Here is a 19149-nt window from a genome sequence, read left to right on the forward strand (position 1 = left end):
AACATTACAAAATTGATTCTTGGGAACTTAAAGAAAATCAACATAGTAGGGGTCTACTCTCCTAGAGCCTTTCCCAATCAACCTCCCAGACCGGCGATCCTGTATCCAACATTTGTTAGAAGAGAATTTTACATCGCAACCATGGTCCGAGAGTTGAGAGACCGAAAGTAAATTTAAATTTAGTTTTGGTATAAAACGAATTTTTGGAATAAAGAAATCTTGGTTTTCAAAATTGCCTATTCCTTTAATTTCAAGAGGTGTTTCATCCGCCGTTGAGACAAACGATGGAAGAGAATTTTTAGAAAACTCGAAAAGAGAACAAGCACTTGGAGTCATGTGAAAAGATGCACCGAAATCTAGAAGCCAAGATGTCTTACCGGGAGGTGAGGAAGAAGACATAGCGGCTCCGAAAATGCCCCCCTTGAGAAGAGGTTGTAAAGCTTCTACGATTTGGTGAAGAGAAAGAGACCCATTTAACGATGATGGTCGTTCCTCCGGTTGAGATGTCATAGTCGTTGCAAGAAATTTCTTTCATTTTGGGCAAATAGGTTTAATGTGCCCTGACTCTTTACAAAAGTGACATGTAAGCTTGCTATAGTCCCTCTTTACTCCTTGACCACTTGAGTTTTGATTCTTGAAGTGAGGGGGCTTGTAGGTCTTTAAATTGCCCCCGGTCTTGAGACGTCATTAACACCTTCATTTTCTTCATTGTTTGAAGGTGTAGCTAAAACACTTGGGTTGTTCTTGCTTATACCCATCCGAGTCTCTTTCCCACTGAGTTTAGTAATTATATCTTCAAGAGAGGGGCAAGTGAAGGCGGATAAAAGGGAAGATCAAATTTGTTCAAATTCGGGCCTAAGCCCATTCAAAAAGTTGAAAAATCTATCTTCTTCCAATTGTTTACGGCAAAGCTCTATGGCTTCTCCACTCTACTTAGGTTCGAGCATAGCAAGCACGTCCCAAATAGAAGAGAGCTCGACAAAGTACTCTCTTATATTCATCTCCCCTTGTTGAAGCGTTAGCGCCCTTTTTTTAGAGATAGTACTTATGGGACAAGTCCCTAGAGGTGTACATCTTCTCAAGATATTCCCATGCTTGAGAAGCCTTTTTGAACTTGATGATATTTGCATTGATTCTCGTTTCTACGGATGAAAAAGTCCAAGAGAGGATTTTAAAATTCCTCATTTCCCATTTTCATGCTTTTTCGTATATTCTTCAAGCGCCTTGGTTCTTTCATCACCTTCAAGAATTTTTATCTCTCATTTTTCTAGCAAGGTTATCTTGGGTTCCGATTCGGGAATCGAGCCTTGGACATAGCCCAAAGCCCTTTTCCTTTGATGTGAGCTATCATGTTTCCGGCCCAAAGATGATAGTTGGACCCATTGAGTTTGAACCCAAGAGAAAAATGAAAGTCTTTTTCACCCATTAGAGAGGAGAGATGATGAAAAACAATACATACCTCAAGGGTTTTTCAAGTCTTTCTTGACAAAGGAGGCTTCTAAAATATTGCCCGAAGAGTATGATTCACTCCAAAAATTAATAGCTTGAAGGCACATTTTTCGAGGCACTAAAAAATGAAGAAACACATGATCCTTCTTCTTCAAATGAGGCTCTGATACCATGTAAAAATATCTTCAACAAGATACTATGATCAAGACTTCAGTATTCTTGATAAAGAATAGCACACATGCACAATAAGAACACTTACAACACTTGTGCATAAAAGTGTTAGAATTTTCACCGGTACCTGTATTGAGAAAGGAGAGAGAGAGAAACGAAGAAGAGAATGCAAGAGGGGTCTGCGACTGTCACGGTTTCTGTGTTAAAGAAATCGTGACCTAAACTTCATATTTATATTTGAATGTACAACATGGGTCTGGATCTATTATAATATCCAGACCCGAAAGAAAAGAAACAAAAATAACATACATACAATAGGTGGATGTGGCTCAAGTCTCGGGCCTTGATATCCAGACCCAAGATCCGTACACCTAAAACACCTTTTTCACCCCCCTCAAGTTGATCATGGTTTTGAACCATGAACAACTTGTCTTTAAGCATCTAAAAACGATATTTTGTCAGGCCCTTTGTGAATATGTCTGCAACTTATCTTTTAGTGTTGATTAACTCAGGCTCAATCTCTTTTTCTTCAACTTTTTGTCTAACAAAATGTTGGTCAATCTCAATATGCTTAGCACGACTGTGGTGAACTAGATTGAATGACATGTTGAGAGCACTTTGATTATCACACAACAAGATAGAGTGAGCAATCGTTTCTCCTACTTCAGTTAGGAGATGCCTGACCCACGTGGCTTCGGTAGTAGCTGCAGCCATAGATCTATACTTTGCCTCAGTGCTTGATCTAACAACCTTTTGTTTTCTACTGCTCCAAGAGACTAAATTCCTTTTAATAAAGACACAATATCCCGATGTAGATCTTCGTTCATCGGGATTCCCTGCCCAGTCTGCATCACAATATACAGTAAGTTCGCGCTCATTCTTGCCCAACGACTGCGGTGAATATATCAATCCGTCCCCAACGGTCTCTTTCAGATATCTAAGTATCCTCTTAACCGCTTCCATATGTTCAGTACGTGATGCATGCATAAACTGAGACACTTGATTGACTGAATAAACAATATCAGGTCGAGTGAATGTGAGATACTGCAACATTCCCATTAGACTGCGATACCTGGTGGGGTCGTCACACAGATCTCCATCACGAGCACTAAGTTTTTGGTGAAGCACACTTGGAGTTCCTAGAGGTTTGCAGTCTTTCATGCCTGCCTTGCTGAGAACATTCACAGTATACTTGTGTTGAGTGAGCGTCAAGCCATGAGACTGGTTATCAACTTCTACACCAAGGAAATAACGCAGGACACCAAGATCTTTTATTTTGAACATCTGACCTAGTAAGTTTTTCACTTCTTTGATGTGAGCTTTAGAGTTTTCTGTGATGACAATATCATCAACATAAATTAATAGTAGAGTGGTCACATCCTGACTTCTTAAAATAAATAGTGAGTGGTCCAATACGGAACGAGAAAATCCATGTTTTTGAATCTCAAGCGAGAAGCTATCAAACCAAGAGCGAGATGCTTGCTTTAGACCATAAATAGCTCTCTTTAGCCTGCATACATGGGTTTTGCAATTTTGTTTTTTGATATCCAGGGGGTTGTTTCATATAGACTTCCTCATTCAAATCCCCATGCAATAATGCATTTTTCACATCAAGTTGACTCAACTTCCATCCATGTTCAACAACCAGGGAGAGAATAATTCGAATTGTTCCCATTCTCACAATCGGACTGAAGGTCTCATCATAGTCTTGCCCTGCTTCTTAAGTGAACCCTTTTGCCACAAGTCTTGCCTTGTATCGTTCAATGGTTCCATCTGGCTTATACTTTATTTTGTAGACCCATTTGCATCCGACAACATTTTTGTCAGGTGGTCTGGGAACAACTTCTTAGGTTCCACATTCATGCACTGCCTGCATTTAATCATTCATGGCTTCTACCCATTTGGTAGAAGTGGCTACCTGATAGTACATAATGGGCTCATCTTCCTTATTGAGTGCAGTTAAAAAGAGCTGAAAATCCAAGGAGAAGTTGTTATAGCTGACCCACCTGTCAATAGGATGTCGTATGCGATTTGATTTTCTGACCTCAAGAGTATGAGAGGGAGTAGGATCGGTGACTGAGGCATGATCTGGATGATTTGATGCTTTCGGTCTTTGTCTAGAATAGGAAATGCCTTTGTATCTGCCCGGTACGAATGATGGTGCTTCCTCCTCATTCTGCGGTTGATGTCCTAGTGTTCTCAAACATATCTTCTTCTCGATGCACACAATCCGGAGAACATGCTTCATTGGAACTAGCAAAAAGTTTTGAACTCAGCAAAGGATAATAAACTTCAGTTGTGTTAGGGGACATATCCACTGTGTCGGTAGCATGATCAAATTTTTTCATCAAAGACAACATTTCTTGAGATTCTGATGCGCTTGTTGGTTGGATCATAACACCTATATCCTTTGTAGTCATCTGCGTATCCCACAAACCTACACTTCTGAGCCTTGTCCTAAAACTTGTTTCTCAGGGACTGATCAATATGCACATAACAAACACATCCGAAGACATGCAGATCGTGGTAACTAGGGTGAGTTCAAAAAAAAACAGTAATAAGAGGACTTATTTTTCAGAACAACTATAGGCAGTGTATTTATCACATGTACGGCAGAATGAAAAGCTTCTGTCCATAGCAGTGTTGTTAAAAATGCGCCTCAAGGAGCAAAAAGCGCGCCTTGCCTCAAGGCGAGGGCCTTTGTGCCTTGAGGCACAATTATAAAGCGTAAAAGCATGCAGGCGTACGCCTCATGCGCCTTGAGGCGAGGCGTGCCTCACCGTGAGGTGCGCACGCCTTATTTTGTTGGTCAAATGAGGATCAAAGCCCTCATTTGACCAACATTAACATGTCACCTCGACCCTAATAAGGGTCAGGAGCCCTAATTTCTCTCTTGCATCCCCTCTCTCACTCTCTCTCGCATCCCCTCTCTCCCTCTCTCTCTCTCGTCTCTCACACTCTCCCTTCTCGGCCTCCTCCTTCTCGCCGGAAGTAGCCGCGACACCGGCAACCCTTGCCAAACACCAGGTAACCCCGACCCCTCTCTTCAATCTCTCCAGCAGACACGAAAAAGTTTTAATGCAATACATGTCCTCAATCATCTTAGAGATGTTCTTCTTTTCTTTTTTTTTTGTTAACAATGATAGCACACGCGGCTCAGGTGACAATACTCAGCCTACAACAGTAGGCAGAATTTAAAACTTGTTAAAAGGCCTGTGGAACTGCTGCTTCACACCCGAGGAAAACCTGGGTTTAAATGGACGCTTCTGGACAATAAAGCAGACTTTGTCACAGACATATACAGTGGTAAGTAGACTTTGTCCCCATTGGTGTTTCTTGGCCTAAAATCTAGCCTGCGAAGAAAACATATACAGTGGTAAGCAGAAACCACATAAAGAGGCTTGAAGGCTTCAATATCGTGACCAAATTGCCAAAAGAAGATGGCTGGTTTTAAGAGCAAACATTCATTTTAAATCAACAACCAACAAGATCCGAGATGTTTGCTAGCATTCTCCTTGTTAATATGCACCAAAGGCATTTTTCTTTTTGGCTAGGCCACAGGAAACCACACCCCCCTCCCCCCTTTCCAAATCACCGACTGCATATTTGCAGCTCTCCACTTGGTAAAACCCTTAAGGTCCCCCTTGCCCACCGAGCAGTACACCCAATTTTGACCTTGAGGCAAAGGATGCCCCCTGCAAAGCTGAAGCTGGGTGCACACCCAGGTGGGCAAGGGGGACCCAGGGTTTTATGCTAACGTTGAAAGAACACAGTTAATAAGGCGTTTTTTGCCAGTTATTAAAAAACTCATAAATATCAAAAAATAGTGGTATATGGTATTATGTTGACAAGTTTTTATATTCCCCACCAAAGCTTTGATAATTTTTATAGTTTTTTTAAGTTAATTTTTTTTAGGCTTACGCTTTGCGCCTCGAGGCTTACGCCTCGCCTCAGATTTTGGTGGAGCGCCTTGCTACGCCTCAACGCTTTTCACAACACTGGTCCATAGGTGGATGGGAAGGTTACTGTCATGAAGCATACTCATGGCACTTTCAACGATGTCCCTATGTTTTCGCTCAGCAATGCCATTTTGTTGTGGGGTGTGTGGAGAGGACACCCTTCTTCCTATTCCGTTATTTTGAAGAAAAGAAATAAAATCACGAGATGAGAACTCCCCACCTCCATCACATTGGAAAAATTGGATGGACTCAGAAAATTGATTTTTAACCAAGGAAAGAAAATTTTGAAATAAAGAAAAGACTTCTGACTTGTTCTTTATGAAATATATCCAAGTGTATCAAGAATAGTTATCAACAAAGATCAAGTAGTATCTGCTTCCGGATCTAGAAACAATTGGGGCAGGTCCCCATACATCGGAACAAATTATCTCAAAACATTTTGAAGCTCTCTTATTAATGGAATGGAAAGGCAATACATGACTTTTGCATGAAAGACAACTGGGACACTTCTGATTTCTCTCATCCCCATTGAGACTTTCTTTTGGAATGAGATTATTAGAGACAAATTTCTCAATAAAATGACTCCCACAATGTCCTAATCGACTATGCCATAATAAAGGCTTATTACATTCAGAAATACTAAAAACATTGGCAGAAGAGGATGAACACGACTCTAATGAAGACTTTGAATCCAGATGAACAGGGCAGACATAATGACATGGAGCTTCTTCAAAGACATACATATTGCCTCGTCTCTTTCCTTCAGCAAATGTTTCCCTCGTGCGTAGGTCCTTGACCTGCACAGAGAAGGGAGTGAATTCAACTAAAGCATTATTATCATCAATAAATTTGGAAACAGAGACTATTTTTTTTATGTCGGGAGCGTGAAGAACATAAAAAGTTTAAGAGTGGAATATGACATGGGAATGATAGTTTTTCCAACATGAGAAACAGGATGGTGGGATCCATCTCTAGTGACAATCTTACTTTTTCCAAAATAAGGAATAGGGTTAGAAAGTTTACCTGCATCGCCTGTCACATGAGTCGCTGCCCCTGAGTCGACAAACCAAGTGCCTTCATCACTCTGCTTCAATTTCAACTCTGACAAGGCGGATATCATCAGATCTTTAATCTCTTCACTGTCTCTGATATTTCTGAACTTTCTTTTGGTTTCTGTCTATGGCCCCTTTCCTTTATTTTCTGGATTATGCCAACAATTCGCCTTGATATGCCTCATTTTGTTACAAAGGAAGCAAGTGAGGATGGATCTTTGTCCTTGCGCATGAGCTAACATATTGGGAGTGGGAAGAAGACCATGTCCTCCGTGTCCACTTCGCCCTTGCCCTCCTCGTTCTCGTCTTCTACCATAAGTCACTCCTGTGGCAAAAACTTCTTGGGAATTTGTGTGAATGTGAGTTTCTTCAGAGAAACCCTTTAGAGTCATTTCATACTGAATCAATTTAGCTCGTAACTCATCAAAGGTAGGAAGGACACAGAGGCACAATAAGAGTTTGTTGCACCATGTCACTGTCACTTACCGCACATCCTATAACTGCAATCTGATCTGTGATAATCTTTATCTTGTTCAAATAATCCATGATGGTCATGAAATCTTTTCTTAGCAACTGAAATTCTCTTTTGAGAAAAACCATCCTTGTTGAGAAACTATTTTTGATGATACATGATAAATATGATATGCTTTCATGATGCATATATATGATACATGATAAATGCATGATATGCTTTCATGAGATATGATAAATATGATATGCTTTCATATATGAAACTAAACATGTTATATTATGGCTGGATATGATGTGCTATGTATTTAACGAGTATTTGATGCAAGGTTATTTCACTTAAGAGTGAAGACAACTTGATCAAGTGCAACTAGTTGATGCAATCATACTACTCTGAAGAAAAAGAAAAAGCTTGATGGGCCATACATCCATAAAGATTATCCAAGAAGATCGGCTACTTCAAGATGAAGATTTTCTTCTTCTTTAGAGTTATATGTAACTGAACCTTCAGAAGCATGCATATTTCATATTAGACTATATGCTTTGAAATCATACAAGCCATTTATTTACAAAAATTAAAGCTTTCATAAAAGGATACGTTATGTATATTGTAGCATTTCAAAAACACCTTTTTGAAACAAATCATTGTACTTCCTACAAACATTTATGAAAAAGACATTTTGACAAGATATAATAGCTCATGATTTCAAAAGCATTAATTGTATTTCCTACAAGCATTTATGAAAAAGACAATTTGACAAGATATAAAAGCTCATGATTTCAAAAGCATTTATGTAAGAAAAGACAAAATGCATTGGTTCATAACACACATACATTTACGTAAGAAATTTTGGTTCATAATACATAAACATTTATGTAAGAAAAGACAAATTGTGAAAAGATGTATTGGTTCATAATACATAAGCATTTATGTAAGAAAAGACAAAATGCATTGGTTCATAATACACAAACATTTACGTAAGAAATTTTGGTTCATAATACATAAGCATTTATGTAAGAAAAGACAAATTGTGAAAAGATATACACAAGCATTCATTTGAAAAATGATGATTTGAGAAAATGAACATTATTTTTATACACAAACATTTATTGTTGAACAAAACATTTATTGTTGAACAAAACATTTATTTAAGAAATGACGACTTGTATTTGAAAACATTATTTAAAATACTCAAGCAATAATTGTATTTTAAAGCAATTAATTAAAGAAATGACAATTTTAATATATGTATTATTCAAAGCACTAAATGTATTTCAAAAATACTCACTCAAGAAATGACGACTTATATTTGAGAACATTATTTTTTAATAAGCATTAAATGGTACTTCAAAGCATTTACTCAGGATATGACCATTTATTTATTTAATACTAAAATCCACACTCAAGAATGTCGACTTATACTTAAAGTCATCATTCTTTCTGTAAGCATTAAAGGCCACCTCAAAAGCATTTGAAAAATAACTATTTATTTAATAATAAAATCCACACTCAAGAATGTCGACTTACTTAAAGTCATCATTCTTTCTGTAAACATTAAATGACACCTCAAAAAGCATTTGAGAAATGACCATTTATAAATAAAGTACTCAACAAAGCATTTATTGTACTTACATATATTTAAGTAAAGAAGTGACGATTTGTAATAAAAATACTAATGTATTACAAATCATTAAATTGAATAAAGACAAAACTACATGATAACTTACACTCTAACGTTCAATGTACTACAAATCATTTATTATAAGAATAGACCTTTTACAAATTATATCTCATCTAAAATATAGCAACGAATAGTGTACCCCAAATGTTATACTTATGGAAAGAAGACTTTTCAAAAAAGCAATATAGTACATATATCTTTTTACACAAAGTTATTTTTTAATTGACTTGACATCTCACATCTTAAAAGGACAATCATTTAAAAAAGGCAACGACTATTTTTTTGAGGCTATATATACACTAACAAAATAGTATTTCGAACAAAGACATGTGAGCTTATAAAGAAAAAATTTCCTATTCAATATTTGAAAAAGAGAGCCTAGAAAAAGAAAGAGAAAAAGTCAAGAAAAACTTTTTGACAAAGAGAATCATCTGTGTGAAAAGAAAAGAGCATTCTGAGAATCTTCATTCGTGCATTCATATCATTCTGAAGGTTCTATAGGAAGTATTGTGACTTTCTGTTATTCACTGTATCCCTTATCTGTTGAGAGAAGTAGACCTCTGAGAAAGAGGGTGTTTCCCTTCTCTGTTGAGAGAAGTAGACCTCTGGGAAAGAGGGTGTTTCCCTTCTCTGTTGAGAGAAGTAGACCTCTGAGGAAGAGGGTGTTGTACTATTTATCCGGTAACTCGGATTTTATAGTGAAAGGCTCAAGTGTTTTACTTGAGGACTGGATGTAGGTCAGTAACTCGGCCGAACCAGTATAAATTCTGTGTTTATTATGTTGTGCCTTATTGTCATATTTTTTATATTATCGATCTGCAACAAATTTCACTATTCACCCCCCCTCTAGTAGAATTTCAATCCTCGTTTGTGAAACCTGCGAATACGCCTGAACCAGTCGCTCCCAGAGTTGTAGTGCTCTACAATTGTCAGGGATGACAACAAGGACCTCTTGAGACAGGGTTGAAGTGATGTATGCAACAACTGATTGATCTTTCCTTTCCCAACCGAGAAATTCTGCATTTTTGACATACACGATCGAACTCGCCCCTTTATCATCTTTCTCTTCTCTCGGGACAAATTCTGGTGGGACTGGAGTGGTTCCATCCAGGTGACCTAAGAGACCTTGGCTCCTTATAAAAGGAATAATTTGTCTCTTCCAAATAAAGAAGTTTGAGGTATTCAACTTTTCAGAAACGAGTTGGTTGAGAAAACTTGAAGAAAGATTTGACTGAGAGGAATAAGGATCCATTGACAATAAAATTCAACAAGAGTGTTCACGAAATGCAAGAGTGAGTGCTCACGAAATGCTCAGCCCTCCCTTTTCTTTTTCTTTTCTTTTAAAATAATAAACAGGAGATCGCAGGCAGTCAGATTCAAAGAATAGAGAGACTGGACCTTTTTTTTATGCACTCCAAAAAACTAAGATTGACGTGATGAAAAAATACCTTCTCACGTTAGATATATTTTCATACAAGTAGAGGAAATGAGAATCAGGAAGAAAATTACACAGCAAAAATAATAAAAATCACGAGAAAAGCTGGAATATTTGAATATGCAAAAGTAGATGCGTGGAGATTGGGCAAAAGGAAGATCGAACAAATAATATCAACAAAAGGAGATCAAGCAGACAATATCAAATAAAAGACAAATCTGAAATAGGGATCATGATTGATTTGGTGTTTCACGTGAATCGATTTCAGCGATTCACGTGAAATACAGTCACACATTTTTACGGTCTGGATTCACGTGAATTTCAGATTCAAGAGAATATCAAGCCGTGAGATGTGGGTACACAGAAAAATTCAGAAAAGAGGGGAAGAATGAGAGAAGAAGAAAGGAAATGAAGAAGAGTAGAAAGGGAAAGAACGGAAAACCTCAAATCTCTGATCGTTGCACCTATCGGAAACCTTTTCGGCCCTTATATGGATCTCGACTCTGATACCATGTTAGAATTTCCACCGGTACCTGTATTGAGAAAGGAGAGAGAGAGAAACAAAGAAGAGAGTGCAAGAGGGGTCTGCGGCTATCACGATTTCTGTGTTAAAGAAATCATGACCTAAACTTCATATTTATATTTGAATGTACAACATGGGTCTAGATCTATTATAATATCCAGACCCGAAAGAAAAGAAACAAAAATAACATACATACAATAGGTGGATGTGGGTTGAGTCTCGGGCCTTGATATCCAGACCCGAGATCCGTACACCTAAAACACCTTTTTCAAAAAGCACAAAATCACACTCTCTCACAAATGCACCAAAGGCATAAAAATATATATTCGAACTTTATTAGGAGCTTGGGCTTTGACTCAAAGCCATAGCATTTACAAAGGGGAGAGCCCCTATTTATATACATCAAGAGGCCTTGGAGGGGCCAACATATAGACGTTGGAGCCCCTCCAACGGTCACAATTGTGACCGTTGGAAGGGCCCAACGTCTATATGGTTGGGCCCCCAAGGTAGGTCAAAAAGTCAAAAAGAAAAAAAAAGGAAAAAATAAAATAGTAAAAATTACATGCATATTCGTAATGTGAATATGCACAAAAATACAGGAAATACCTAAACTACCCCTATGGTTAATAATGAGGAAATACATATTTTATATATATAAAAGATAATACATATACATATATATATATATATAATATATGTATATGTAGTATCTTTTATATGTATAAAATATGTATCGGATTACAAGATAGAGATACATATTTTAACAATCCTATCTTGAGGGTTTTACTCTCTCTCTCTCTATATATATATATCTATATAAGAAAATTTTAGATGTTACAGTTTGAGAGAGTGAGAAAGAGGGCAGCAGATGCTAACCACTTTTCTAGCTAACTGCCATGCTAACTAGGCTTTTGAAGGGTTTTCCCCATGCATTACTTAAGTCTAACCGTACAGATGTGTTCAACATGGTCGATTTACTAGGAAATGACACTTGGATCATTTTTTTGATGAAAAACATGATCTTTTAAGCTTTCAATATTTAAGAAAATCTTAGACCGTCGTTTTTTAAACCTTATAAAAACCTACCTGTATCTTAGAATCGGATGATCCTAGAGTTGATTCCTATAAAATCAAGCATGTAGAATGCATATGTATGGTCAGATTCAAGGAAAACATGAAAAAACCCTTCAAAAACATGGTTATCTCGGCTGTTAGCTAGAAAAGTGGTTAGCAGCTACCACCTTCCACATATATATGGCTAATGGACAAGGGACCCCCTAGTGAAAAATTGTAATATTTTTAATGGTTTTTACATATCTGTCCCTCCAGATGTGATATGCATATTTAAGTTAGTAGAAATCGATGCTTGAATCATGTTATTCTAATGTGTGAGATTTTGCAAAGGTTGAAAAAACAACAACCTACAATGTACCAAAATTTTAACCCTCATAAAATCATATTTTTATGTTAAAAAAATAGTATCCAAGATTCGATTCCTACTATTTTGTTTGGAGTTAGATTTGGTCCTCCCACTATGAGTTCCAACTAGGGGCTTACTTTCTCATATGTGTGTGTGTGTGTTGTGAATCTGTTTTTTTAGTCTCATTGTACATCTCCATACCTTTATTTGTTTGTTTGGCTTACATATTCATTGCTACAGCTACCAACCACCCTTAGCGGCTGACCAGGTGAAACAGTTGATGACATATGATAACGGAGGTAACATGTTCTTCCAGCTTTGTATGACTTATTAATGTGAAGCACTTTTATGCACATCTCATCCATGTGCTTGATTATTTCAATGATTTCAGAGGGCTCCCCACGAGCAAGCGGCAGGGGGCGTGGCAGTCGTGGAAGGGGCAGAGCAAGAGGTATTGTGGTTATTTTGATGCAGAAATAACACCTGAGAAACATTGTTAGTTTGTCATGCTAAAAGAAGAAGGATGCCAGCTTTCTCGAGAGTACTTTTCTATTTTGAGGATGATGATAAACCTTTTGAAATGTCAAAACTTGCAGAAATTATTGACTAATGGGGCAAAGACTACAGCTTTTATTTATTCAATGTTTTAGTTTGCAGTTTTACCTAGACCCTTTTTTTCGCTTCTTTTCATGACTGAGGTCATGCCCCACTATTGTTTTCACGTAGCCAATGATGCATCAGCTACTAAACAATGTATTGGTTCTTTTTCCTCGCTCCTCCATATGAAAATTTATCAATATTCCAGTCATTGACACTGGAAGGGTATTGTTTCCACTATTTTGTTTAAACACTGATGGAGAACTTTCAATGGTGATGCAAGGGTTTTGAAGATTAGTTGTTTCAGTGTTCAGTTTTTTGAGGTTGACTTTAGATAACTAATGAGTTTTATCTGCTATTAAATCACTAGTTTTTTTAGTACTAATTTCATTGTTTGACGTGAGATTTTTCAATGTTACAGTTATTGAGGCTAAAAAGAGTATTGTTTCTGTGACTTTGTCTAGGAAAATGGTTTATAAGGCTTTTTATCTGATTTTGTTGATTTCTGTATTTATGTTTTGAGGAAGTAGTTAATTATGATTCTCTGAATTGCTAAACCATATCTAAGTGAGTAGGTTTTGATTCATGCATTTTTGTGAATTAAAACATTTACTCATCAAAGAGGTCTTTATATGTTCCCAGTGTTTTGAAGGCACTCTTCTTCCACTGGCATATGTCTGGAAAATGTTATTTTTGTTATTTATGTTCATGCTTTTCTTAAGAAAAGGAAAATATCAGTTTATAACTGTCACATGGACTCGCGAAATAGGCTGCCGCACCCGCATTGACGCAACGGGGGTGCGGGTGCGGGTGCGGGTGCGGGTGCAGCACCCGATGCAGTCAATAAACCCTGGGTACGGTCAACCTGCACCCAGGGTTGGTTTTGTCCAAAATGGTCCGTCATTAGTCGGGTTCGAGCTCGACCCAAGCCTGGACCAACCTTTGCTCGAACCCGACTTGTGTGAGCCTGACACGGCTCGACTTGTTAGCTAGTAAGGGATCCACACAACGGACCACGTTGAGCCTAGGCTTGGTCCGGCAGAGAGAGAGAGAGAGAGAGAGAGAGAGAGAGAGAGAGAGAGAGAGAGAGAGAGTCATCCCCTCTCTCCCCTCAATTGGGAAGAACAAGAGAGAGAGAGTCTTCCCCTCTCTCCTCTCAATCGGGAAGAGAGAGAGAGAGAGAGTCTCCCCCTCTCCCCCCTCAATCGGGAAGAACGAGAAAGAGAGGGGAAGAACGAGAGAGAGAGAGAGAACCTCTTCTGCTACCGCGCTCCACTGTGCTCCTCCTCCCAGTGAGAGAGAGAGGGGAAGAGAGAGAGAAAGGGGAAGAGAGAGAGAGAGAAAGGGGATGGGGCTCAAGAAGGGGCCTGGGGCTCGGAGCAGGGCGGGGCGGGTCAGGGGATGACCCAGGATGGTTAGGCAGGTCGGGGGAGGATCCGGGATGGGTTGGGGCATGGGGGTCGGGCCTGCCGAACTATATATATATATATATATATATACACACACACTAGCAAGTGTTTTTAAAGTGCCATATCGCCGCACCCGCACACGCACCCGCATCCACACCCGCACCTATGTGACATAGGTTTACAATCAATTCTTCTTTGTATGGTTGAATTGATTTGATTTCAACATCATACAGATCTTCGTTTGATAGATAATTATTACTGTCCTTGTTTAATCCTGACATGCAACTCACAGGTAATGGCAATGGGACTGGCAAATACAATGGAGGTGGAAATTGGGACATGGGTGGTCATGCGTACAACAGAGGTCATGGTCGTGGAAGAGGACGCAATTTCCGTGGCCGTGGAAGAGGCTATGGTGGTGGAGATGTGCAGCAAGAATCAGGAAACAATGACAGCAATGGAACAGAAGCACAGCCATCACAAGGGCATGGTGAGAGCATCTTTTCTACCATCAACTATGTCATGTCTATGATTCTTTTGGATACAAATCCTTATTTGTTGTTTGGTTGTGACTGCTTATTGCATTTTCTGCATTTAGTTGTCTACTTTTCCAACTCATCAGGCTTTGTGAAATAGTTGGTCAACTGTTATCTTGTGGTATCTTCATTATGCTTGCTTTGGTGGTAAGCCTTCTTTGTGCACATGTAAGAACTTCTCAAGAAATCTTCAAGCATAAAGGTTTTCTCTCTTTCCATCAATTTGTGTGTAACTTTGGTTTAATAATCTTTCTACCCTTTATTATGCATTTGACAAAAGGATTTGTTGGAGTTTATACTGGTTTAAATGCATTTTGCTGTACCTTCTCTCCAACACTTTTAAAATTGCAAGCCCCTCAAATTTTATGTTAGAAGCAAAGGGTTGACAAGGATCTAGGAGGAAATAGCAGAGTCAGATTAATGGTGAAAAAGGAATTCAAGTTACCTTATCAATTGTAATTTGGAGTTTCCTTTATTTTCATGGTTCCAGAAGCTCCCATCACAGTGTTTGTAATAGAGAATATGGTTAAGTTCCCCCCCTTTCTCCAGTCTCTCCTGTACTCATTCCAAACTCATTATTATGTTCTATTACTAATTTATTTTGAATAAATTCTTGGTCTTTCCTTTTTTTAAATCAACATATCTTTCATATTTATTATATTATTAAATCATGAGTCATATTTTCCAGTCAGAGCCAATTTGGCTGAGCTACATTTTAAGGTAGTCATCAGGTCTAGTATCACTGATGTTAAGGCGTACTTGATTGGTGGCTCCAACTCTTTGTACAAGGAAAATTATGCAAAGTAGGCTGAATTGTCATGTAATTTAGTTCTTTTTAGGAAGTATTACGATTTCTGTTCATTTTATGTGTCATCTTCCATCTGGCATATTAAAATGGTAAAATCTCACTTAGTGTTATCAGATCAATATATATATTAGTACTATGGAACCTATAACTACCATATCGATATTATGGCAGTCCATGGTTATATGTTTTTTTTCCATAACAGAGCGAGGGAGAAGGGCCCCTCCTTTACATCGTTAGGATATCAGCAGGACCAGTCCGGGGGCCTGCGTCGCCACTAGATGCGATCCCAATCACATTAACACTGAGTAAGCCTACAAATTGCCAAACATGGGTTACAATTCAGAACAGAGATACAGTGAGCAATTACCGAATCAATGAGTGTGGCTATTAGGCACTCGTCTCCTGCCTTCCACAATGCCTTTCAGCCAGAACGGTCCTTGGTTATAGCTTGGCAGGTAGAGCATATGAAGTGCTTTTGAGAATCCTTCTCTGCTGTCACTATTGTGAACCAGTTGCATGGAAACATGACACTTTCAGTTGAACCATTCTGAGAACGCTTCAAGTAATAGACTCTGCACCTTTTAGGTTTTTGAATCCAAGTCATAATATTAGTATCATTACTCTCTCTGATACACCTGCTTGATAGCAATTTCTTTGTATAGTTTATGAACCAGTTTGTTGTTATAATGATATATTTGTGTTTCATGTTTCTTTTTGGTGGCCAATTTCAATTGGGTTAGTTGTTTGGGGACCTTGATTGAAATTTATGTAGCAATCTGTAACTAGTTTATTGTTCTAATGGCATGTTCTGCTTCCATTTCTACTTCAGCTGCTATTTTTACTTTTTTTTTAACTGTTCACTTGGTCACGTCCTTTCTAGTGTGAGCAAGATAAGAAAATATATGCGACTGATTACAGGAAATGGTCGTGGACAGGGAGGGGGTCATGGGCGGGGACACAGGACTGATGAGCTGGCCCAAGAAGCTGCCTGAGTCATGACTAAATAGATGAATTTCGTGATGTTTTTGCTGAAGTTTTAGGACTCAGGGATTTTGATGCCTGCTCTACTTTCTTGAAGATTTTCTTGACCTAGTAATTTGCGTTTCTGTTGCTTGCCAACAGCAACCTTGTTTTTGTAGGTAGAATTTTCTCACTGGTTGCAGATAAATTGTCACTTTAACAGGGAAATTGTACAATTCTGCTTTGTTTTTTCCACTGAATAATTGAGCAGCACATTTTTTATTCGTAAATTGCAGGTTCTTTTTTCACAGGCTAGTAGCTTAAGTTCGGTCATTAGTTATTACTTGATAAATACTTTCTGTGGGGGGGATATGGAGAGCATGAACTGTGAACGATGGTAGAGAATGCTTGTGGTGCACAGCACCCTCTTCCTGAGGGTGATGAGACCCTACCTGTCAGCCCCCACTAACAAACAGATTGGATCAGGTTTTTGGGCGAGCAAGATTGATCGTTGTTTTATTAATGATCATTGGTTGTTTAAGTTCTCCCAATTGGCATTGATGTCCCTCCCTAAATCGGTGTCAGACCATAATGCTCTTCTGGTCTCTACTAACCATCGGTTCCCCAATGTTCGCCCATTCAAAATTTTCACGTCTTGGGCCTCTATTCCCTCATGTTTTAACACAGTAGCACAAGCTTGGTCAACAAGAATCCAAGGTTGCCCGATGCTCAGAGTGGTGTTTAAGTTAGCTGCTGTTCGTAGAGCTCTTAAAGATTGGAAGAAGTTAGCTGTTGGAGATTTGCAGGCAAGGAAAAATCAAATCATTGAAGAGCTCAATGATATTCAGGTGCAGGTGGACTCTGGCCCCAGTTTCTGATGAGGAAGTGGCACGTGCAGTCTTTGATCTTGATGGTTAGAGTGCGTCTAGTCCAGATGGATTTTCAGGTAAATTCTTTACTGTTTTTTAGGATTTAATTTCAATGGATATTTGCATGGCTATCAAAGATTTTTTTCGTAAAGAAAAAATGTTATTGAGCATTAATTGTACTCATTATTTTGATCTCAAAAGAAGGTGCTCATACCATGGCTAAATTTTGACCAAGAAGCTTGTGTAATTTCATATATAAAATAATTACCAAGATTATGGTAAAAACAATGTCCCTTATTCCTCAGCGCGTTGTTTTACATAACCAGAGGGCATTACTAAAAGGCCGTACTATTTAGGCAAGCATTCTTTTAGCCCATGAGCTTGTTGATAGTATGGCCCACAAGAAGGCTCTGTCTGTATTATTTAAAATAGACCTAGCCAAAGCGTACGACAAGGTTGATTGGTATTTTTTGGAGGACTCCCTTCGCCGTTTCGGATTTGTGGATTTCTGGATTCACTGCATTATGAGATGTGTCACCAGTCCCACCTTTTTTGTGGTGATAAATCGGGAACCAAGGCCTAAATTTGGCAGTGGCAGGGGTGTCCGTCAAAGGGGACCTCTTATCTCCTAGTTTCTTCTCGTCATGGAGAGATTGAGTCACAAGCTTGTTCTGACGGAACAAGAGGGTTCTGTTCTTCCTGTGAAAGTGAAAGATTTTGGTTGAAGCCATTCACTGTTTTCAGGCGATTCCTTGTTCTTTTTTTTGGACAAGAACCACTGGATCAATCATTTCTTGGATATCATTCACGAGTTTGAGGAGAAATCTGGGCTTTTAGTTAGCCCTGGAAAATCTGTTTTTATTCCCTTTAATTTGTCTCTGATACGTTCACAATATATCTCAAGGTTGTGTGGATTTGACCTATGGGTTCCTTACCTATTCGTTATTTAGGCCTGCCTCTCTTTTAAGGAAAATTGAAGAAATCGTTTTGTAAAACATTGGTGATTAAATTTCGCAAACGCCTTGAGAGTTGGAGCTAGAGGGTGCTGTCATTGGCTGCAAGACTTGTCCTCATTAAATCCGTGTTAGCATCCTTCCCTGTTTATTGGATGACATGCTTTCTTCTTCCAAGTTCGGTAATTGCTCACATGGAAAAAATCATGAGATCTTTTTTGTGGTATGACTCTGAATCGAGAAGGCGTTGCCATCTTATGGCCTGGGACAAGGTTTGTAAACCTAGAGGAGGGGGGTTGGGCATAAAAAAAATTGGCAGATCACAATGTTGCCCGCCTAGCAAAAATGGGATGGTCTCTTATTCAGAACCATCAAAATCCCTGGGTTCACCTAGTGCTGCATAAATACTTACATCAGTGTGGTTGCCTCATTTAGTTACCAGAAAATCTCATGGTTGGCAAAGCGTCATTCATGGATTACAATTCATTCAGGAGGATCTCACATGGTAGGTAGGCAAAGGGGATAATATTTTTTTTTGGCTGGATCCCTGGATCAATCACACACCTTTGATAGAATATCTGCCTGGACCTGTTAACATGGCATTGAGTAGATTTTTGGCCCCCAATCAAAGTAGTTGACATGATGAATTTAGATGCAGCCATACCCTCTAATATTCAACAGATCCTTTCAATAGCAGGTGTGAAATTGGATGGTTCTTTTATTAAACCAACCGTTGCTGATCATATATCTTTGGGATCATCAAATTTGTTCTTTACTAAATTGGTGTGGCAGATGGGTAGGACTAAATGGCAGAAGCATCCCCTTGCTAAGATTATTTGGTGTCCTAACCATTTTTCC

The 19149-nt window shown here is 38.6% G+C and overlaps 1 protein-coding gene across 2 annotated transcripts in view; it reads left to right on the forward strand.

The window, feature by feature from the left end:
* LOC149848579 (uncharacterized) overlaps positions 1-16759 on the forward strand; it is a 35449-nt gene extending 18690 nt beyond the window's left edge. Inside the window, exons 5-8 of one of the 2 annotated variants that reach the window (XM_090011855.1) lie at positions 12400-12458; positions 12551-12610; positions 14458-14655; positions 16445-16759. In XM_090011855.1, coding sequence (XP_089867981.1) covers positions 12400-12458; positions 12551-12610; positions 14458-14655; positions 16445-16476 — 349 coding nt within the window. In that variant the 3' untranslated portion in view covers positions 16477-16759. Of the gene's footprint in view, positions 1-12399; positions 12459-12550; positions 12611-14457; positions 14656-16427 lie in introns of both variants that reach the window. The other variant, XM_090011851.1, reaches the window with a different exon arrangement.
* Positions 16760-19149: the final 2390 nt, after the last annotated feature.

This window comes from Nuphar pumila, chromosome 1 (assembly GCF_984573655.1).
Source record: "Nuphar pumila chromosome 1, dmNupPumi1.hap1.1, whole genome shotgun sequence".
Taxonomy (NCBI): Eukaryota; Viridiplantae; Streptophyta; class Magnoliopsida; order Nymphaeales; family Nymphaeaceae; genus Nuphar; species Nuphar pumila.